The 18956-nt window shown below is 43.6% G+C and overlaps 1 protein-coding gene across 2 annotated transcripts in view; it reads right to left on the reverse strand.

Moving 5' to 3' along the window:
• Nucleotides 1-18956, reverse strand: part of gpc5c (glypican 5c) — a 98096-nt gene that overhangs the window by 16835 nt on the left and 62305 nt on the right. For both annotated transcript variants that reach the window (XM_084008152.1, XM_084008151.1), the window contains 2 exons: nucleotides 15139-15259; nucleotides 518-665 (listed from right to left, as the gene is read on the reverse strand). In XM_084008152.1, coding sequence (XP_083864278.1) covers nucleotides 518-665; nucleotides 15139-15259 — 269 coding nt within the window. The remainder of the gene's footprint in view (nucleotides 1-517; nucleotides 666-15138; nucleotides 15260-18956) is intronic.

Below are 18956 nucleotides of genomic sequence, written 5' to 3' on the forward strand. Positions count from 1 at the left end.
AAAAACAGAACATGGTAATTAGCTTTGATTAACAAGAAGTTTCTGCAGGAGATCAAATGATTCTCATCAAAGCCGACACAAGCCCCGACACCTCCTCGCTGCCTCGTGTGTGTGTGTGTGTGTGTGTGTGTGTGTGTGTGTGCTGAATTAAACTGGCTGGTTGTCTCAGGATCTGAGGTGCCTTGGGCGACGAAGGATGGCAGGATGTGGAAATGTGTTTTATAGCGTCTCTTTGACAACGTGAATGAGTTTGTGAGGAAACAATTCGATGCTCATTGAGCTGGAGCAGAGAGAGAGAGAGAGAGAGAGAGAGAGAGAGAGAGAGAGAGAGGATGCCGCCTTGTGAGAGGCGGATCTGTCCTTGGTCATGTACCGAACACACAACACCAAATTATAACGGGGATGTTATGAATCATCACAAAGCGGTGTTGGTATCGTGTAAAGGATGCACGCTACGTTTGCCAACAACACTGGAAACGTGTGTGTGTGTGTGTGTGTGTGTGTGTGTGTTACTCACAGGTCTGGTCTTGTCCCTCTCCTGAGGCCTGACATCCGTCTTCGTCATCACAGTCTGTGGCGCTGCCGTCCTCCGTCGCCTCGCCGCTGCCCAGCTCGTCCCACGCCGGCTCAGTTTGGGAAAGTTTGGGAAACCTCTCCTGGGTCTCCTGGAACACAAACACACTTCATAACACACCGGCACATGTACAATATATACCACACACACACTATATATATATATATATATATATATGTATATATATACTCTCATACGTTTACAAGCAAATCTGGTTCAACACTGGTCTTCAAGACTTGTCATGTATAAACCTACTCTTTAGGTCACACAGGCGACTTAAAAGACCCTCTTTGAAATACTATTTCAGGTTCCTTATGCCCCCCCCCCCCCCCCCCCCCCCTCCTGTCTCTTGGTCGGACATATCCTCCCCCTGTAATTATCAGCCAGGGCCGCACATACGATAGCAGGCGTCCTGGGGCCTGAGAGGAGCGGTGTGGGTGGCCCTGGGTGGTAAGATGACGGGGTGCATTTAATTACAACCACGTTGTAGAGAAGCATTGATTACAAGGTTGCAAAGGAGCCCCCCCCAATAAACATATATATATATACACACACAATATGATGTGAAGTAAAACTACTAATCTAAATATCTTCGTGAATTACCTTTTTGTTCCATGGCTCAGATGAGACGTCATTAAACACATGACAACACCACTTTACTGTTATATAATATTCATGAGTTATTGTCATTATTATTACTATTACTATTATTATGCTCTCTTTCGTCCTTCCCATACTCACAACCACTAAACGCATGCTTTATAACATATCGCTCCGAAACACTCTAAAATCACAGTAGCTTCATTATATCTAATATAATATAATAAAATCTCTCTTTACTTTTGACACCTTCTCTCTCCCTCTCCCTCTCTCTCTCCCTCTCTCTCCCTCCCTCCCTCGAGGCCTGCTGGATCCGTCCTTCGCATATTTTAACATCCTGCGTGGGTTTGAGATCAGCTGCTCGTAAAAAACACACTTCATTCAAAAACTTGACGGCAACAAAATATAAACTCCGTCTTGGTTTGTTTGTTTTTTCCCACTAATTCCAGCAATTTGTTGGAAATCAACCCTTAAATCAAACCCGTAAGCCTTAATTACGTTCGACTAAAAGCACGGATTGTTTTCCATATCATAGCAACCAGACACAAAAACTCTCCTCTAAAGTGTTCTCGAGTGTTTCCAGCTGAGCATGTGCAGGAGAAAGCCGGATGTTTTCCAGCGTTGGTGGACCTGTACACACCCTGTAGGTTACAGTTTTAACGTCTGCATCATCGCCACCGTGTTTCTACTAACTAACGGTCATCAACACTTCCAGAAGCAAATCATCGCACCAGCGCTGGGCTGCAGGAAGACTCCCTGAAACACCGCTTGCTTGTGATGTTCGCCCCTCTCAGCATGGGGACCCACTAATTGGACCACCTGCTGGTCCCTCCCCCGCTGTCCGCCATCATCAAGGTGGTCTTTGTTCCCGCCACTTCTCTGACTAAAGAACGCTCCCCGGACACGACAACAAACAACCTTTGGGGGACGAGGGGCCAAAGAAAACCAGATCTGTGTGAATCTATAGGGACACACGTGGGTTCTGTTTGTTTTCAACATGATTAAGGTTTTTTATGCAGACACACACACACACACACACACACACACACACACACACACACACACACACACACACACACACTATTAAAACATTCATGAGGAAGCTGGCGAGATCAATCCCGCTGCTCAGCTGACCTTCACATGGAGGAGAACGACCACTGAAGACACGTTGAAAGGAGGCGGGGGAGGAAAGGGGGGCGGGGCTTGGGCTGCTGAGGGATGACTCATGTCGTCTCCATCGACACCAGACTCTGACGTTCACTCAACGCACCTGGCAGCTAAGGTGACCTTTAACCCGTTAACCCCCTCACCATCAACACCGCAAAAGAATAACTAATTGATTCCTGAATGTAAATTGATGAAACTTTTTTTTCCTGTTTTCCAGCCCTGATGGTGATGACAAAGTAAGTGTTGAGAGATATCAAAGTAAAATAAGAAGAAGAAGAAGAAGAAGAAGAATCCTCTGAGAACGGAGAAATATTTGCACGAAAGGTTCACGGCGATTCATGACATATTGATGGGCTCTTTCATTCCAGACCTCCGAGAAGAGAATATAGACCCAGACAGTCAAGGCCGTACAAGTAGAAATAATGAGCATCTTGCACAAAAACTGATGTCGGCGTATAAATGCTTGATTGTCAGCGGCGATTCAACCGGTGTCAAGGTAATCAGGACAGAAGTCGTGGCTACGGTGATATTCGTAGCGACTAGCATCGTCTGCAGTGAAGAGTGGGAGAGGAGCCGGATCCAGAGTCCACTTCAGACTTCATTGTGTCTTTACGTTTTTACTAAACATCAATCTCTCTCTCTCTCTCAGGTCGGAAAGCACATTTATATATATATATATATATATATATATATATATATATATATATATATATATATATGGTTATATATACGGTTTTTCGCTGAGGTTTTTCAAAGAACTTTGAAAGAATATGGAGACCGCTTCTATCTCTAATTGACATGGTAGATGTTTTGCCTAATGAATGACTGACTGAGCTTTATTATAACTATCTTCCTTTCTTCTTCATATGATAATTATAAGCCATTTCTTTTGAGGTTCCTTTGATTCCTGTTATTATTGTCTCTTTTTTATTTGCTTGTTTGTTGTTTTTGCGTGTAGCCTGAGGCCGAAAGGGTGAGGGAGGGGTGAGGGTGGGAGGGAAAAGGGGGGGGGGGGGGGGGGAATTTAGTAAAATGTGAGCACTATACATGTACATGTAATCTCTTGCTCAGTATATATATATATATACATTGCTGCTCAACACTTGTTCTTTTGTACATATTTTCAGTATACATTTATATATATATAACATATTTTTAGTATATATTTCTATATATTACATATTTTCTATTTGAGGTCACCGTGTGAAGGGAAACTGCAAAATAATGATTTCATTACTCAGTGTGAACTATGTTTCTACGGTGTGTGTGAAAATAAAAAATAAAAAATCTTGAATTCACATACACACCAGAGCACAATAGCAACAATAACGGACACAACAAGACCGGATCGTGAAACCGGATCAGGGCCCTGTGAAACCGGATTCCTTTCCTTCGGTGGAAGCGGCTCAAACGTATCAAATTGTGCTCTCCGTAAATAAAATGAAAGCTGACAACACAGCTGGAAGGCTCCGTTTTCATAGACGGACAGTTAGGTGAGAAAGAGGAAAAGAAAAGTGTTAACGATATTTCATGCTGGGAGAGTTTTATAGTTATGGGATGGATCCCGTTACGAGCCGCTGACAGGCTTTGCAACGTGACACGCCGAGGAGGGAGGAGAAACCTTGGTTTGGTGTAGTGGCAGGACAATATCTCGATATATCGTGTTGTTGTAGTGAATAAACACAGTATATACAATTCATTCCTGCTTTTGACCTTTTCACCGGTATTTTTTCTCCTTCAGATACACAGATATTGTGATGCATATCGCATATGCAATATATCATGTATGGCAGTATCGTGATATCATTGTTATCATGGGAAATATATTGTGATATTATTGTTATCGTGAGTAACTTATTGTTATCGTGAGTAACTTATGTTTCCTACCTACTGTGCCGTACTGGTAATTCTCATTAAACCACGAGGACACTCTTCTGTTGATGTGAATTATGGGAAGATGATGATTAATGTAAAGTAAAGTAAATGAGCAGACGCCTGCGAGGGAAAGATACCCGAGACAGACATCTACCACCGTGATAAATCCGTTACCGCTATGCAAAGCAACTTTAATAAATGCGATGACTATGGGAGAAAGAGCTGAACAACGTTGTGTACCAACAGCATCCGGATATAAAAAGCATTTGGGTATTAAACTAATAGCCGTGGCGTTCGGGGGACGTTTAACACAACGCCGCCCGGCCCAGCTGTCCTTAAAGCACCGTTAATTAGAGAAGGAATCAATTAAATTGCCGTGGTCACCGTGGGAACCGAGGTGGGCCGCCGTGGAGCCGTTGGCTGGCTGCCGTCCAGGAGCAGCTTGTTGTTTTGTTTGTTATTTCAACTCTTCTGTGGTCGTTTCAAAAGGGACTCGCAGGGAACGTTCTCCATCAGCACGGTGAAGAAGCAAATGTGTAATTTGTCCTCAGAGCTGAAGGAAGAGAGATACACCCTATTCCAATATGACTTCTCATAAACTGGAATGTGCAGTGAATACTCCCTCCTATCTACTGCTTTTAATAACTGCACTGAGGTACAGCTATGCGTCTCAATGAGTGTCTCAAATTGGCTTCCTCCCACCCTCCCTCCCAGATTTCTTTGAGAGAACAGAACACACATAATGTGCCGGGCGTTGCAAGTCAATTTCAAATACAAAATGTGTTGTATGCGTGAGGTAAATGGGAGGAAGTGGGCAGAATATGTCAGCAGCAGCTGCCTCTCTGTGAGCTACAAAGCAGAGATGCACTGTGGCTTTCAGCCTACGGGGACAGATGTCTTTGTTCCCCGCATGCCTTCTCTCTCTGAAATGGAAAACAGCGTCTGATTATCACTCGGCTGTGGGATTGGATAAAGGTTCTGCCGGTTCAGAACGGGCTATTAGGTAGAGAGAGAGAACACGGTTTAAAGAGAATCAACATTAAAGGAGGATGCCTATTTGCATACATGTGGTCTAATTAGAAAGGCCAAATCCTACAACTACAGCACTAAAACCCAAAAGTATAAAGTCTATACCTGCTCCATACTATATATATATATTGACAAGTTCATTTGTGTCTTTCAGAGAGAGCAGCACATGCTCTCTCTCACATTCCAACACATTGGAATTCTTAATTTAAGTGCTGATTCCCTCTATAGGTCGGATTTCAACGTAGCTGAAGAGTAATTTCATATTTCCTTCAGATATGATGCACATAAGAATTGTAATTTACCCGTCTGATTACTTCTGCATCATCCTATCGGAGCTGTTGGACACTTAGAAGAGTGTAGCTGTGAATATTGATGATACAACTATGAAATCACTTCTATGATATACTGTATCTCTCCCTGAATATATATTACTGGGAGGTTTGAAGTGGAGCTATACGAGTCTTTGGTGCCGAGGGCCAGAATCATTTTAGATTATTTCTTCAGTTATGTAAATATTTCAAGTCGGAATGATGATGTTCATGGACACTGCAATATAGAGTATATAGTATTTAAGGGAACAATATGATAACTGAACTTCAGATTCATATCTAGCTGAGATCTGGAGCTGCACATGTAAAGTAAATCAAAAACAGATTGTGACAGATAGACAAACAGAGAAAGGGGGTGTGTGAGTGTAAAACCAATAAAAAGAGGTGTACTACTGCACTGGGACAGGGAGCGTGGGCTTGTAGCTGTGCAAACAGGTGAGGCCTTCGCTTTCATATGAACCCTGAATCCAAAGACAAATCACTTGTATTCCCACAAGGCTTCCAATCAAATCCCAAACCATGAAACATTTTCCAGTCCTGCTCTCACACTGCCAACTCATTCTCCTCTCTCTCTCTCTCTCTCTCTCTCTCCTTTCAAACCCCAAACCCCTTCTCCGCTCGGAGGATGATGCAGCAGGTTTCAGAGCATCAAGGGCTGAATTCCTGCATGGATTTGAGTGCATAAACTGGCGAATAGTCACACCAAAATCTGTGCTGCCAGCAACCGATCACCCTCAGACGGAGCCTGGAAGAAGTGTGTGTGTGTGTGTGTGTGTGTGTGTGTGTGTGTGTGTGTGTGTGTGTGTGTGTGTGTTGTGAAGCTCAACCAATAAAGCTGCTGTGGACACACGCTCCTCGTTTTAATCTGGAAACAGTAAATCTGATTATGAAATGTAAAAATGTGGATTGCGGTCAGCAGGGATGTGATGTGTGTGCGTGTGTGTGTGTGTGTGTGTGTCTGTGTGTGTTATGTGGGATTCAGCCGTCCAACAAGTGAACTGGGATCATAAGTCATAGTGCCCACATTTTTTTCTTTGGCTGACATCTTGAAACAGAATCACCTCGTTGAGGGCGGTGGTGGTGGAGCTGCATATGTGGACAGAGAGAAGAGGAGGAGACGGGGAAAAGGAAAAAACCTGGAGGAGGAGGGCGGAGGGGAAAAAGTGACAGTGGCAGAATCCTCCCAACCTTCAAATGAAAAAACTTCCCTCCATTCTCTCACATGCTCAGAATGCTTTATGTGTTAAAGGTAAACATCAGCTGAGAGACGGCGTAAACACAAACTGCATCTGTGTGTGTGTGTGTGTGCGTGTGTGTAGAAAGAGACAGAGAGAGAGAGACCTCTAGGTAGAGAGACAGCTCAAACAACAGTGAGTAGACGGCTGCTTGTCTCAGCCACACAGCTGCCGACTCTGACGGACGGCTCTTAATTAGATCGACTATAACTGGCAGATTAAGAGGCCGTCCATACGAAGACGTTTTTTGTTCGTTTTCATGTAGACGGCGAAAACGAATATGATGACGTCATCGCCCCGCCCCTCGACCCTCAAGCCTAACTTCTCCCCCCGCGACGTCTCGTAACAACAACAACAACGGCGGCCTCCGTGCTCGTAGCAGATATTCTGCTCGTCTGTACGACGGCGTATCAGGGCCGCTGTATGGAAAAAAAACGGAGCCGAGAGAGGGGGGCGATATTCCGGGAAAAAAAGTTGCAGATTTGCTACTTTTTTACGATGCCAACAAACAACCGCTAACTAACTTCCCATGAATGTAGGCATTTATTTGTCTAATTACTCCATCCCAATGTGTGAGGACGCCTCGTCAAGGTCCTTAAGGCGGGTCCACACCGCACCGACTGGCCGACTCGCGTCGGTAAATGAAGTCGGGCTACTTAATATGGCCGACTCGAATGGCGGATTACACATTTGAATCAGCTGAAATGAACGCCGACGTGGGCCGATTCGAGCGACCACACCAAGGAGACTCATGTCACGGACGCCGACTCTCTCAAAGACGCCGATTTTCGGTCCGGTGTGGACCCGCCTTTAGAGTGACGGCTGTTGGTGCTTATTGTTGGTTTTATTTATACGGGCCAAATTGTCACCTTACGGGTGTTTATTGATCGGGTGGTTGGGCGGAGATTAGCCGTAGCTCTCACGTGTTGCCATAGCAACAGCAAACATCCGGTCAAGCTCCGTCTCTTCTTCTGCCTTTTTTTGTAGCAGAAACAGCGCCACATATAGGCCTGGAATATGTACTACTGTGTCGTTTTCAGTAGATTCGTCTGGACGCAGATTTTCTTGAAACGACGCCAAGGCAAAACGGAGAATAAAAAGTTTGTTTTGCTACGTGTGGATAGCCTCTAAGGAAGTTCTGGGACTGAACCCTAATGAAGCTCTCAGGAGTCTGAGGCTGCAGCCAAAAACCCACACTGCAATCCACAACATGGGGAAAATGATTCAAACTCCAATCCAACAAAATCAGAAAGGCGTAACAAGTGAGCCAAGTATGTATTCTCTGCTGTTGTCCGTTCTCCCCGTGGTCAGAGACGAAGGGAATCAAAGAAACCAGCCACATCTTTTGCCTTGTTGACTTTCAGATGTGAAAGTTGAATTCTCACCACCTCACACCAAAAACACAGTGACGTCATGCAGCTGTCCCATTTAACCATCTACTATGCATGGACACACACTCTCTCTCTCTCTCTCTCTCTCTCACACACACACACTTCTGCCAAAAAAGTCAAGTCCAAACCTAACTCCCGTCTCGAAACTGTGAGTCAGACTCATTATGCCTGAGTTATCGTCACTTAAATTAATCAAAAGCGCCATCAAATTTAGCCGGATTGCTCGGGGATTACAAAATGACAGCTTCGCTCGGACTGTAAAAAAAGCAGATTGGACATCATTTATAGGTGGAGTGCAGATAAGGAGTATTGGAAAAAGATAATGTTTAATTGGCTGACGGTTTGTTTAGGCAGACGTGTCTCCTGGACAAAGACTTGTCCCGAACCGCCGGAATGCAGGAAAACGTCTACATTTTCAAAAAACAAAATATTTTTCAAGCGCTTGTTTTTCCTGCAAAAAAATAAAATAAAAATAATAATAATAATCAGTTCTTTGTGGGTCGATGGCCTAATGTTCCAATGTTCCACTGAATCTCATGAAATCTGTATGAAATGTGAAAAACCTGCTTGTGCTTTTGGAAATAAACAAGTGCATTCTCCCCCCGAGGCTGTGAGTAATACTTTGAACATTTCTCAGACATGAGGAGTCTCACGCCCCTTCGCATGCAAGCTAGCACACGCCGACTCTCACGCTCACAGTTGGTGACACTTTCTATCGGCGATGACCTCACGTAAACCCTGGTGAGTCATCGCGGCGTGTCACCGGGCCACCACGCCCCACATCCCTGTGTGTCATGGATGCATCGGCGGTTTTACTTCCAACGTGTCCCGACACGACCGAGCGGCAGAAAGAATCCACTGTGGGAAATCTCAGGGCAACGAATGAATGAGTGAATGCATGAATGCATGAATCAATCCATCAATCATTCCAACCATCAGGAAAAAACTAGAGAAAAAAAACCCATCCAGATTCATGGTGATGCATACGGTACATTTCCATGTTACAAAGGAGACCGTTGGGATTCACAGCAGAAAAGTTGAGAGCCACTGTAGGAAAAACAAAAAAAAAAAGAGAGAAAAAAAAGCCCAAAGAGGGGGGCAACATTCCGAGAAAATAAAGTCACAGATTTGCGAGTTTAGAAAGCGGTAGTTTTCACTTGCTGTCATAGCAACTGCAAACATCCGATGCCCAACCACCAACACTTAAAAACTCGCAAATTTGCCACTTAATAAATCGCCGATATAAACAAGTTGCTTGGTTCTACTAACAACAGATGTTTGCCGTTGCTATGACAACAATCGAAAGCTACCGCTAGCATCTTAGCCCATAAGATGACAATTTGGCCTCATATAAATAAAAGCAACAATAAGCATCAACATCATCACCCTAAGGACCTTAGCGAGGCGTTGTCACACGTTGGGATGATTCATTAGAAACATAAATGTACATTCATGGGACGTTAGCTAGCACAGATACCGGTTGTTAGCATCGTAATAAACTCGCAAATTTGCCACATTTTTTCTCTAAATATCGCCCCCCTCTTCCCCCCACCCCCCAACAGTGGCCCTAATACGCCGTTGTATATTTGACAGTTGCTCACGTTAGTTGTGTAAAATGATTTAACCTCCTTTCATATTTATGGAATATTGGCATTTATCCGATGAAAAAAACTGAACTTGAGTTGAATCTAATAAAAAAGTGGAAGTTCTCTGAATCAGAAATGTAATCAAATGAGGAAAGCGGTGCAAACACACGATCCCTAATTGAAACCAGTTTGAGAGCCGGCCGTCCCAAACGGAATGTTTTCACTTTAACGAGGGAAAGAAAACAAACTAAAAAACCTCCTCGTTGCTTTCCACAATGTTTCCTGAGACACACATGCCTGTAAATCCCCGTCGCAGATAACCTTTTAAATAAACATGATGTTTTACTTTGACAAAATGGAAACGGGGAGTTTCTTTTTTATTATAACTACGTGCCAGGAACAGAAACAGGTCACATAGTTTCTCCACACGACAAGAATCACCAAAACCCTTGGTGGAAAAAAACCCAGCCAGAGTTCATTGCTTTTTTATGAGCTTTGCATCTCATTACGATGGTAGAAAGAAAATAAGAAGAAGTCATGCTTAAGTAAGAGTCTAGCTCGGTGAAGTCTGGTTGCCAACTAGCAGAGAGCCCTGGGCAGTGAGACTTGTTGCTGTATCGTTGCCACGGCAGCGGCAGCGGCGGCAGCAGCAGCAGCAGCAGCAGCAGCGCTCCATCATCGTCTTCAAGTGGAAAGAATCTGTCCCCTCCCTGTGACGGCTGCCAGCTCAGACCGAGCTCTCTCTTCATCCCCGGACTCCAGTAACTCTCTGAAGCTCAGACGCTTTCTGACTTCTACGGGCGTCAGACATCAAGGAGGAACTCCATATTAAACTGTCTAAAGTACGACGGCGTATTAGGGCGACTGTAGGGAATAAAAAGAAAAAAGGGAGCCGAGCAAATCTGCCACTTTATAAATATATATAGGCGATATAAACAAGTTGCTTGGTTCCGCTAACACCGGATGTTTGCCGTTGCTATGACAACAACCCAACCGCCCCCGATTAATAAATACCTGATGAGAGTTTGTCCTCAAATAAAACCAGCAATCACCGTAAGGACCTTAACGAGGCGTCGTCACACGTTGAGAGCAGTGTAGTCTCATCAATCACACACACAACCGGCCTCCCAACACTGTAGTTTTAATACTGGGGGGGGGGGGGGGTGTTCCAACTCTCTCAGCTGCTAACCAGCTTCCACCGTCTTCTAATGACGGCGTCTGTGTTCGCATGTTTTGTCCCGCAGAGGAAAAGGGTGTTTTTTATTGTATTACACCCCACCGGGCTGCCACTGACTTTTTCATTTTGCCAAAGTGCAAATTGACAAACTGACAAATGACATGGACTCGACACTCGCATGGAAACAGATAGACCATTGTAAGGAAAAGAAAGATCCCCGCCCAAAAACAGCTGGACCGATGGCCGGGTGTCAAAAATCCACTTTGAAACATTTATTGTCCACATTAGCAATATTTACCGTCAGAAAGAGAGAGAGAGGAAGAGGATAGTCAGAGGGGGAGGAGGGGCTGTAACTTGGGCCTACTCACTTAATGGAGCGTTTTATAGGAGGTCAGGAGATTACACTCGTCCTGTGTGCTTTCTTTTTATGTGTGTGTTAATTCCAGCTTTTAGATATTTAATTCTACGGCGATGTGTAGATGCAAATGTGCAACTGTGTAGGATACCTCTGTCTCACACACACACACACACACACACACACACACACACACACACACACACACACTTTAACAGGAGAATGCCGCGGGTAGATGACGGGTCAGAGTCTGTGATACATCAGCAGCAGTTTCTCCAAATCCTCTTAGTGCCACAGAGCTCTCCGGGTCCAACTAGGTAAAAAAATATACATGTCTTTAACCGCACTAATCCCTGAAACGGAGGTTATTCAAATTCAGGGGAAAAAGCTTGGATTACAGATTCATTGAAATACCTGCAATACCTTTTAAGTACATAAAAAAAGAGAGATAATATACATGCAGTTTTAAATCCAGTGTGTGTGTATTTTTAGTGGTACGGTAATGTAGTAATAACAACCCAAAGTAGGAAAGCAGAAACATACACAGACGCCTAATTTTCCTTCCAACAATGACGCAAAAATCCAAAACCTTAACCCCAAAGAGATCCGTTTGTATAAGTCTTCACCACTTCAAAGGAAGAACTTCTCAAAAAAACGTCCTCACTGTGAACGCCTGGAACTCAAAGTGGGTTTTTTTGTCCGGATAAAAGCACATAAAGAACCAGGTCTTTAGTTTGATTAGTCCATAGGAAACATCTTTCTTCCATGGTCCAGGGTCAATTTATTATTATTCTCATTGTGAGGAAGCCCGGCTTTGAAATGTCCTGCTGTTTAATAACAACAGACATACTTTTTTAAAAGTATTGCATTTATTTAAATGTGTAAGCAGTAGTTCTTTCCACCAACTTGCCTTTTACTGTGGCTTCAATGGCTCTAAATAGACAGAACCGAGTCAGCTCAGTGTTTACTGGGATCGTCTGTAGTCCCAGTCACCCTGAACTACCTACTGGGAGCAGGGTACTGGGTTTTTTATTTCTCAGAGGAGGACTTTTCTAACTTCCCCACACAGTGATTTCTAATTAAATACTAATCGCTCTATCATCCATTTGTCCATATGCTTTAAGCTTCTATAACTAACTCATTGTGCAGTTCAAATCCACAATTATCCGGCTAATTCGGTGCCAAACGATCCAGTCTGCAGAAACAAAATGTAAACTGAATGGATCAACGATGATTTAATTGTGTAAAAACTGCTCCCTGATTGAACAGTGATCAACTTAATCCTAAAAGGCTGCAAAGTTGGTAATTTGGAGATGGATCCAGATGTGGGTTCAGAAAGATTTCATTTGAATCTGAACTGATTTTTATAAAGTTCACTTGAAAGCTACCGCTAACATCTTAGCCCAACTGCCCCGATCAATAAACACCTCAAATCTTATCTTAATAAAGTCGCAGATTTGCTACTTTTTTTTCTCTGAATATTGCCCCCCCTCTCTCGGCTCTGTTTTTTTCCCCTATACATCCTCATAGATTTCTTCCCATATTAATTATGTAAAAATAACAATGACCTGACTACAGGCCAGGAGAGAAAGACAGACCCAGACAGAGAGATGACACTTTGATTGGATTGTGTTGTAGTAATGTGGGTTGCTATGGAGTGCTACAACAGTATTTACAGAGCGTGCCTCTCAGCGCGCTGCAGTAATGAGTCTGTTCTAGTTGTTGGCTTCTAATTCTGAACATCATTACTTTCTATCTGGATGGTTAGCAGGAATAGTAGCAGTCACAGATCTATATTTAGAAAGTGCTCATTGTGGCTGTCACCATGGCGATGGGTCAAGCTGGCGGTTACAGTATTTACCTACAGGGGAACCGGAGGAGCAAATCAAGAAGCTAACCACGCTAACAGAGAAGCTGGGATAACAACACACACAGAGGGACCCCACGACATATTCTGCATAGAGAACCTTTAAGCCAACTTTTTTTTAACAAAGACTGATGCTTTATTCAAATGTATACATGCAGCTATGAAAGGTCGTCGGGTCATTCGTGACTAAGCTGTATCCCTGCACTCAGTGGTTCGAACCACTCCGGCTGTTTCTGCGGCATCACATCACGCTGTTTGACACTCCTGTGATCCGTCGCTCTTATCTGGCACGAAACACAAAAGCACAGCCGAGCCGGAGCCCCGCCGGCTGGTTCGAGATTCAAGGTAGGCTTTTTAAAAAAGAAAAACCCGTTAAAATGTCAACAGAACACTCGCCTTTTTCAGACTTCGGCGCGGTTGCCATGACAACAGGGTACTTGACAGCCACGCGGCGACACAATGGGTTGCGGTGGATCGGGGACATGAAAATGATCTTGAGCTGTCTGAGGGCAAACGGGGTGGACGGCATGATAGACGCGAGATACACAAGATGGAAAATAAATATACAGACATGAGTAATAAGGATAGGAGGAGGAGGAGGTGTGCAGGTAATGATAAGGTGGTATCCTGACAAAGTCTTCTCGGTGTATTAGAGGATTCGGCATTCAACGAGGAGCAGAAAGGGCAGATACGGGTGAAAGAAAGATATAGAGATAGAGGGCAGAATATGCCCGGTGTGCTATCAGTGGACAGTGTTTAGGGGCAACAAAAGGGCTGGGGGGGACAGGGGAACTGAATCCTGGTGCGTTTGTCTCCTCAAATGGCCTCTAGGGACTGTGTGAAATGGCCCTTTTCTTCTCGGCCCTTTCAGCCCTAAAACCCCATCTACATGACAAACAGTGTCACTTTGAAGCTGCTTGTGTCATCTCGGCCTATCTGTCACTCATTCATGACCTTTTGCTCCCGCCTTTCATCTCTTTTTTTATTTTCCTCCCTCCTTTCCACAGTAATTCACTTTTTTCTCTTTTTTGTCATCATCTTCCTTTCAGCCAACTATCCTTTTCATTTATCTTTGATATCTGAAAACAGTTCTTTGGATTTTGGTGGGAAATGGCAATGTCATCCCCCCCCCCCATCACTGGTGCTGCTGGTTACATAATACTGACTGTTGTATCCATTTTAAACAAGGCAACACTAAAACTATCAGTTAACATTGAGGCCAATCAAGAACATTATCCCTCCTCACTGCCATAAGGAGTGATTGTAGTGAGCTGGTATAGTCCCAGATTACTGGTATCTCAGATTACTTGTATAGTCTCATATTACTGGTATCTCAGATTATTGGTGTCTCAGATAACTGGTATCTCAGATTACTGGTATCTCAGATCACTGATGTCTCAGATTATTGGTACCTCAGATTACTGGTGTCTCAGATTACTGGTATATCAGATTACTGGTGTCTCAGATTACTGGTATCTCAGATTACTGGAACCTCAGATTACTGGTATCTCAGATTAGTGGTATCTCAGACAATTGGTATCTCAGATTAGTGGTATCTCAGTTTACTTGTATCTCAGATTACTGGTATCTCAGATTAGTGGTATCTCAGATTACTGGAACCTCAGATTACTGGTGTCTCAGATTATTGGTATCTCAGATTACTGGAACCTCAGATTACTGGTGTCTCAGATTACTGGTGTCTCAGATTACTGGTATCTCATATTACTGGAACCTCAGATTATTGGTATCTCAGATTACTGGTATCTCATATTACTGGAACCTCAGATTATTGGTATCTCAGATTACTGGTATCTCAGATTACTGGAACCTCAGATTACTGGTGTCTCAGATTATGTGTGACATGGTTGAACAAACACTATATTCTTTACATGGTGAACACACACACACACACGTGTACATGTGTATCTGTATTACTGATGAGAGAAGTCCTACCTGGTTAAAGAGCTCCAGCCTCTCCTTGACCTCGGCCAGTGTCGGGTTTGGGCTGCGAACTTTGACCTCTGGGTTTTGCCTCTGGGCATGCAGACCGTTTCCTACAACTCTGCCGGTGTAGCTGTGAGAGAAGAAGAAATGGGAACATTGGTGTCAAACAGAGGCAGATATCAAGTTGGTTGTAGAGAGACGGAGAAGATGTTTTGATGTTATATAGCTTTATTTGGCTTGTGTTATTGTTGGAGTCTTTATTGTTCCTGGTAACAATATGTAATTAAACTATATGGAGGACAACTAGAAGGTTATGCGGCCACTCTAAAACCTAATGGGTACTTCCTCGGACCCGGCTACACCCTTCCACCACGCTTTATGAAAATAAAACGGGCCTGTAGTTATTTTTTTCCACGTTCCTGCTGACTAATCAGACAAAAAACCCCAACAAACACAACATTTCTTCCACAAGTCAAATAAACTAAAAACAAACAAACAGACGCTCCTGTTTGGTTTGTAGTTTTGTTTTTCATGTCGTCCATCAATGTCAGAAATCTGCAAACTGAACCGTGTCGTTTCGACAAACTAAAATAAGAAACATTAGGGCCTTGTTTGTCACAAGAGAGAACATGTTGCATGGAAAACATTAACAAGCTCCATTATGCAATCATATGTGAAAAAAATATGACACAGCCTTTCATGTTCTTCTGTGATGGAGAACATTTTGAAATGTGAATATGATTGAGCATGGCCTTGTAATAAAACTGAACTGGAGAGGCACAGTGAGCCGGACCTTTAATCCCTGGCTCGCTCGGAGGGGATTACAGCCGTTGATTTCAGTCAGAGCTGTTGTTGAGCTGATGTCAGGGAGGCTAATGGTTCCAGCAGCTGTCTGATACAGACGGGAAGAATTTTAATTTAGCATAATAGACACACAAGTGTTTGTTTTTTTGGGCCGACGCAGCCAAGTATCATGACGCATCAAAGGCGTCGAGGCTCTGGAATGAATTGATTTAACACTTTAAAATGATTCCCGTGCGGCGGATCACTTGGCTGTTTATGGTTCTGAACAGGTATTCTTTTGGAAATCAGTTCTATCCCCTTTGTTTATCGGAGTACGGCACGCAGAGCGCTATCAATAATTATTTCTTTATACTCCATCTGTTGAAGGTCATTGACAAGTACCACAATTTATCAACAGTTACCAATAAAAACCCCAAAGTGAATAGTGAGTTAATGGAAATGATTCAGCAGTCTGAGGTAATCCATTAATATTGTTATTATTAGGTTGCAGAGAGGTTAGACTAATTGGCCAGTTACTCATTTGTTTAGAGCCGGCAAAACAAATGAGCTAATTCTAGCAACCGGCATGTTTACAGCGACAGCTTGTTAGCGGCGGAATGTGTTTTTTTAGTGAGTAAAAAGGGTTTAAGGAGGGATGATAACGGGCCGTCACAGAGAAGTGCTGAGACTTCAGCCTTTAGAAGATCATCAATGATTCACCACGAAAGTGAACATTGCATTAATATTTCAGAAAGGCTGCTGATATTAACACACGCTCCCATTCTTTTAACTCTTTTCTTTTCACACTAATATTGCCATAGACTGAACACACACATCCACTCATCCACAAATATGAGGACCTCCCTGAGGTTAAACACCAACAGCAAAAACAACCTGTGAAGGTAACTCACGCCGCTATCGTTTTTTCATGATCAAATGCCCCAAAGCTAAAACTAAAAACTAAAAAACTAAAATAAACGGAGCTGAGAGTTTTTTGTTTGTTTTTTTCTTCATTTGCATTTATTTTTTAACACCTCGTTAAGGTCCTTAGGGTGACGATGTTGATGGTTATTGTTGGTTTTATTGATATGAGGCCATGCTGTCATCTTATGGATGTTTATTGATCGGGGTGGTTGGGTTGAGATGCTAGCGGTAGCGTTTACTCAAGCAACGACAAACATCCGGTGTTAGCTGAACCAAGCAACTTGTTTATAACGGCTATATGTACACGTTCGATATTAGAAATCATTGTCTAGTAGGCCTACGTCTAAATAAACACGTCTCATGGCATACACCTGTATGTAAACGTGACTATATGCCACAAGGCGAGAGAGGGGGCAATATTCAGAGAAAAAAAGACACATTTTACACGTTTTTTGCCCCCTCTCTCGCCTCCGTTTTTCTTTTTTTCCCACTGTTATCCAAATGAATCACAGAGTTATATGTCAATGCAAATCTTCCATGCACCGGTGATTTAACAGCAAAATTGGCATCAAATGAATTGTTGCTTCACATGGCTGATAACGTGATTATGGGCGCTGCAGGTGAACGTGTTTGCACGGATGTCTTTCCCTTGTATGCGCTTGTGCACTCACGCTCTCCTACATACACGCGGGTGGATATGAGTGGAGGCAATCATAAAAAATGCTGAACATGAGAATCTCTGGCCTGTGATCTGAGCAGCGTCTCAATGAGGTCTGGGCTCCTCCAGATTGCTGAAACAGCACTTTGCAGATCGCTGCCCATAAAAATGCAAAAACGTCCTCGCTCAAACCTCTCTGCCGCAACACATCACTTTACATCCCCCCGTCTTGTTGATTTCCTCTTCCCATCCTGCAACTGCTTGTTTCACTTGAGGGTATCTGCAAAGCCTCACACACACTTAAACAACAGACAACCGTAGCTCTTAATTGCCAAGATGGACACAATTGATGGCTTTTGGACTTGCAAAAAACGAAAATCAAGCGTCCCCTCAGCAGCGGTTGAGCGTGGGCGCCCGCGTCCTGGGGAGCGTATGCCTGTCCGTCTCCAGGCTTGGCTCGGGATGACAGCGTTGGCGTGGAAATGAGCTCATCCGATGGGATGGTAATGAAAGGGAAGTGTCAGGGCGAGTTTGGCAGTGCATCAGGCCTGGAACGTTTCATTGCTGGGGATGTTTGATATGATGAAGGAGGCGAGGAGGGGGGGGGAGCACATGACACAGCAGGACATCCCACAACCAATTACCTGCTCGACGGACGCAAATCAATCCAGCAAATTTGTGGGCAGAGCCGACAGCAGATGTTTTAATACGATTCCTGCGCGTGGCAATAATCAGGGTTCCTACAGCTTCTCCAAAGTCAAATTCAAGCACTTTTCAAGCATTTCAAGGTGCATTTCCATGCTTTTCCAGCACCTTCCAGCTGTGGTAAACTCCATATGTGTATCGATCCAATGGTCAGTATTCAGTCTACTTATTATGTCACTTGTTCATCACATTAAATGTGATGTTATTGTCCTCTAAACAACCAACATGATGTTTGGAGACAGCTTTTTACAGAAGGACCACAAATGAAAGGAAAACTAATTCCACTAACAGATCCACAGAAATATAATCACCAACTATTTTCATCATCTGTTCATCATCAAAAGCCATTTTTCATGCAGAAATGTCAGAAAATGCTGTTTTCAGTCTCAAATATGGACATCTTCTTTTCTCTGTTCTATATGTCATCACATAGAACACACATTTCAAGACCTTTATTCTACATGCAAGCACTTTTCAAACCTTGAAAACCCCACACTAAAACTCAAGTGTTTTCAAGGATTTCCAGCACCCTGACCAACCCTGAATAATGTACGTCTTTCTCTCCTCCAGCGGTCCCAAACGTTCAACCTGGACTCACATCCAACACAACTACCTCCACACGGTCGGCCTCGGCATCTCCACTCTCTTGACTCCCTTCTATCCTACTGACTCATCCCCCCCCCCCTCCCCCATATGTGAAACGCACAATTGATCCACTGTCCTGAAGGCAGCTTTGTCTGTTCTCGTCTTTCTCTTG

The sequence above is a fragment of the Eutrigla gurnardus genome (assembly GCF_963514095.1).
Source record: "Eutrigla gurnardus genome assembly, chromosome: 4".
Lineage (NCBI taxonomy): Eukaryota > Metazoa > Chordata > Actinopteri > Perciformes > Triglidae > Eutrigla > Eutrigla gurnardus.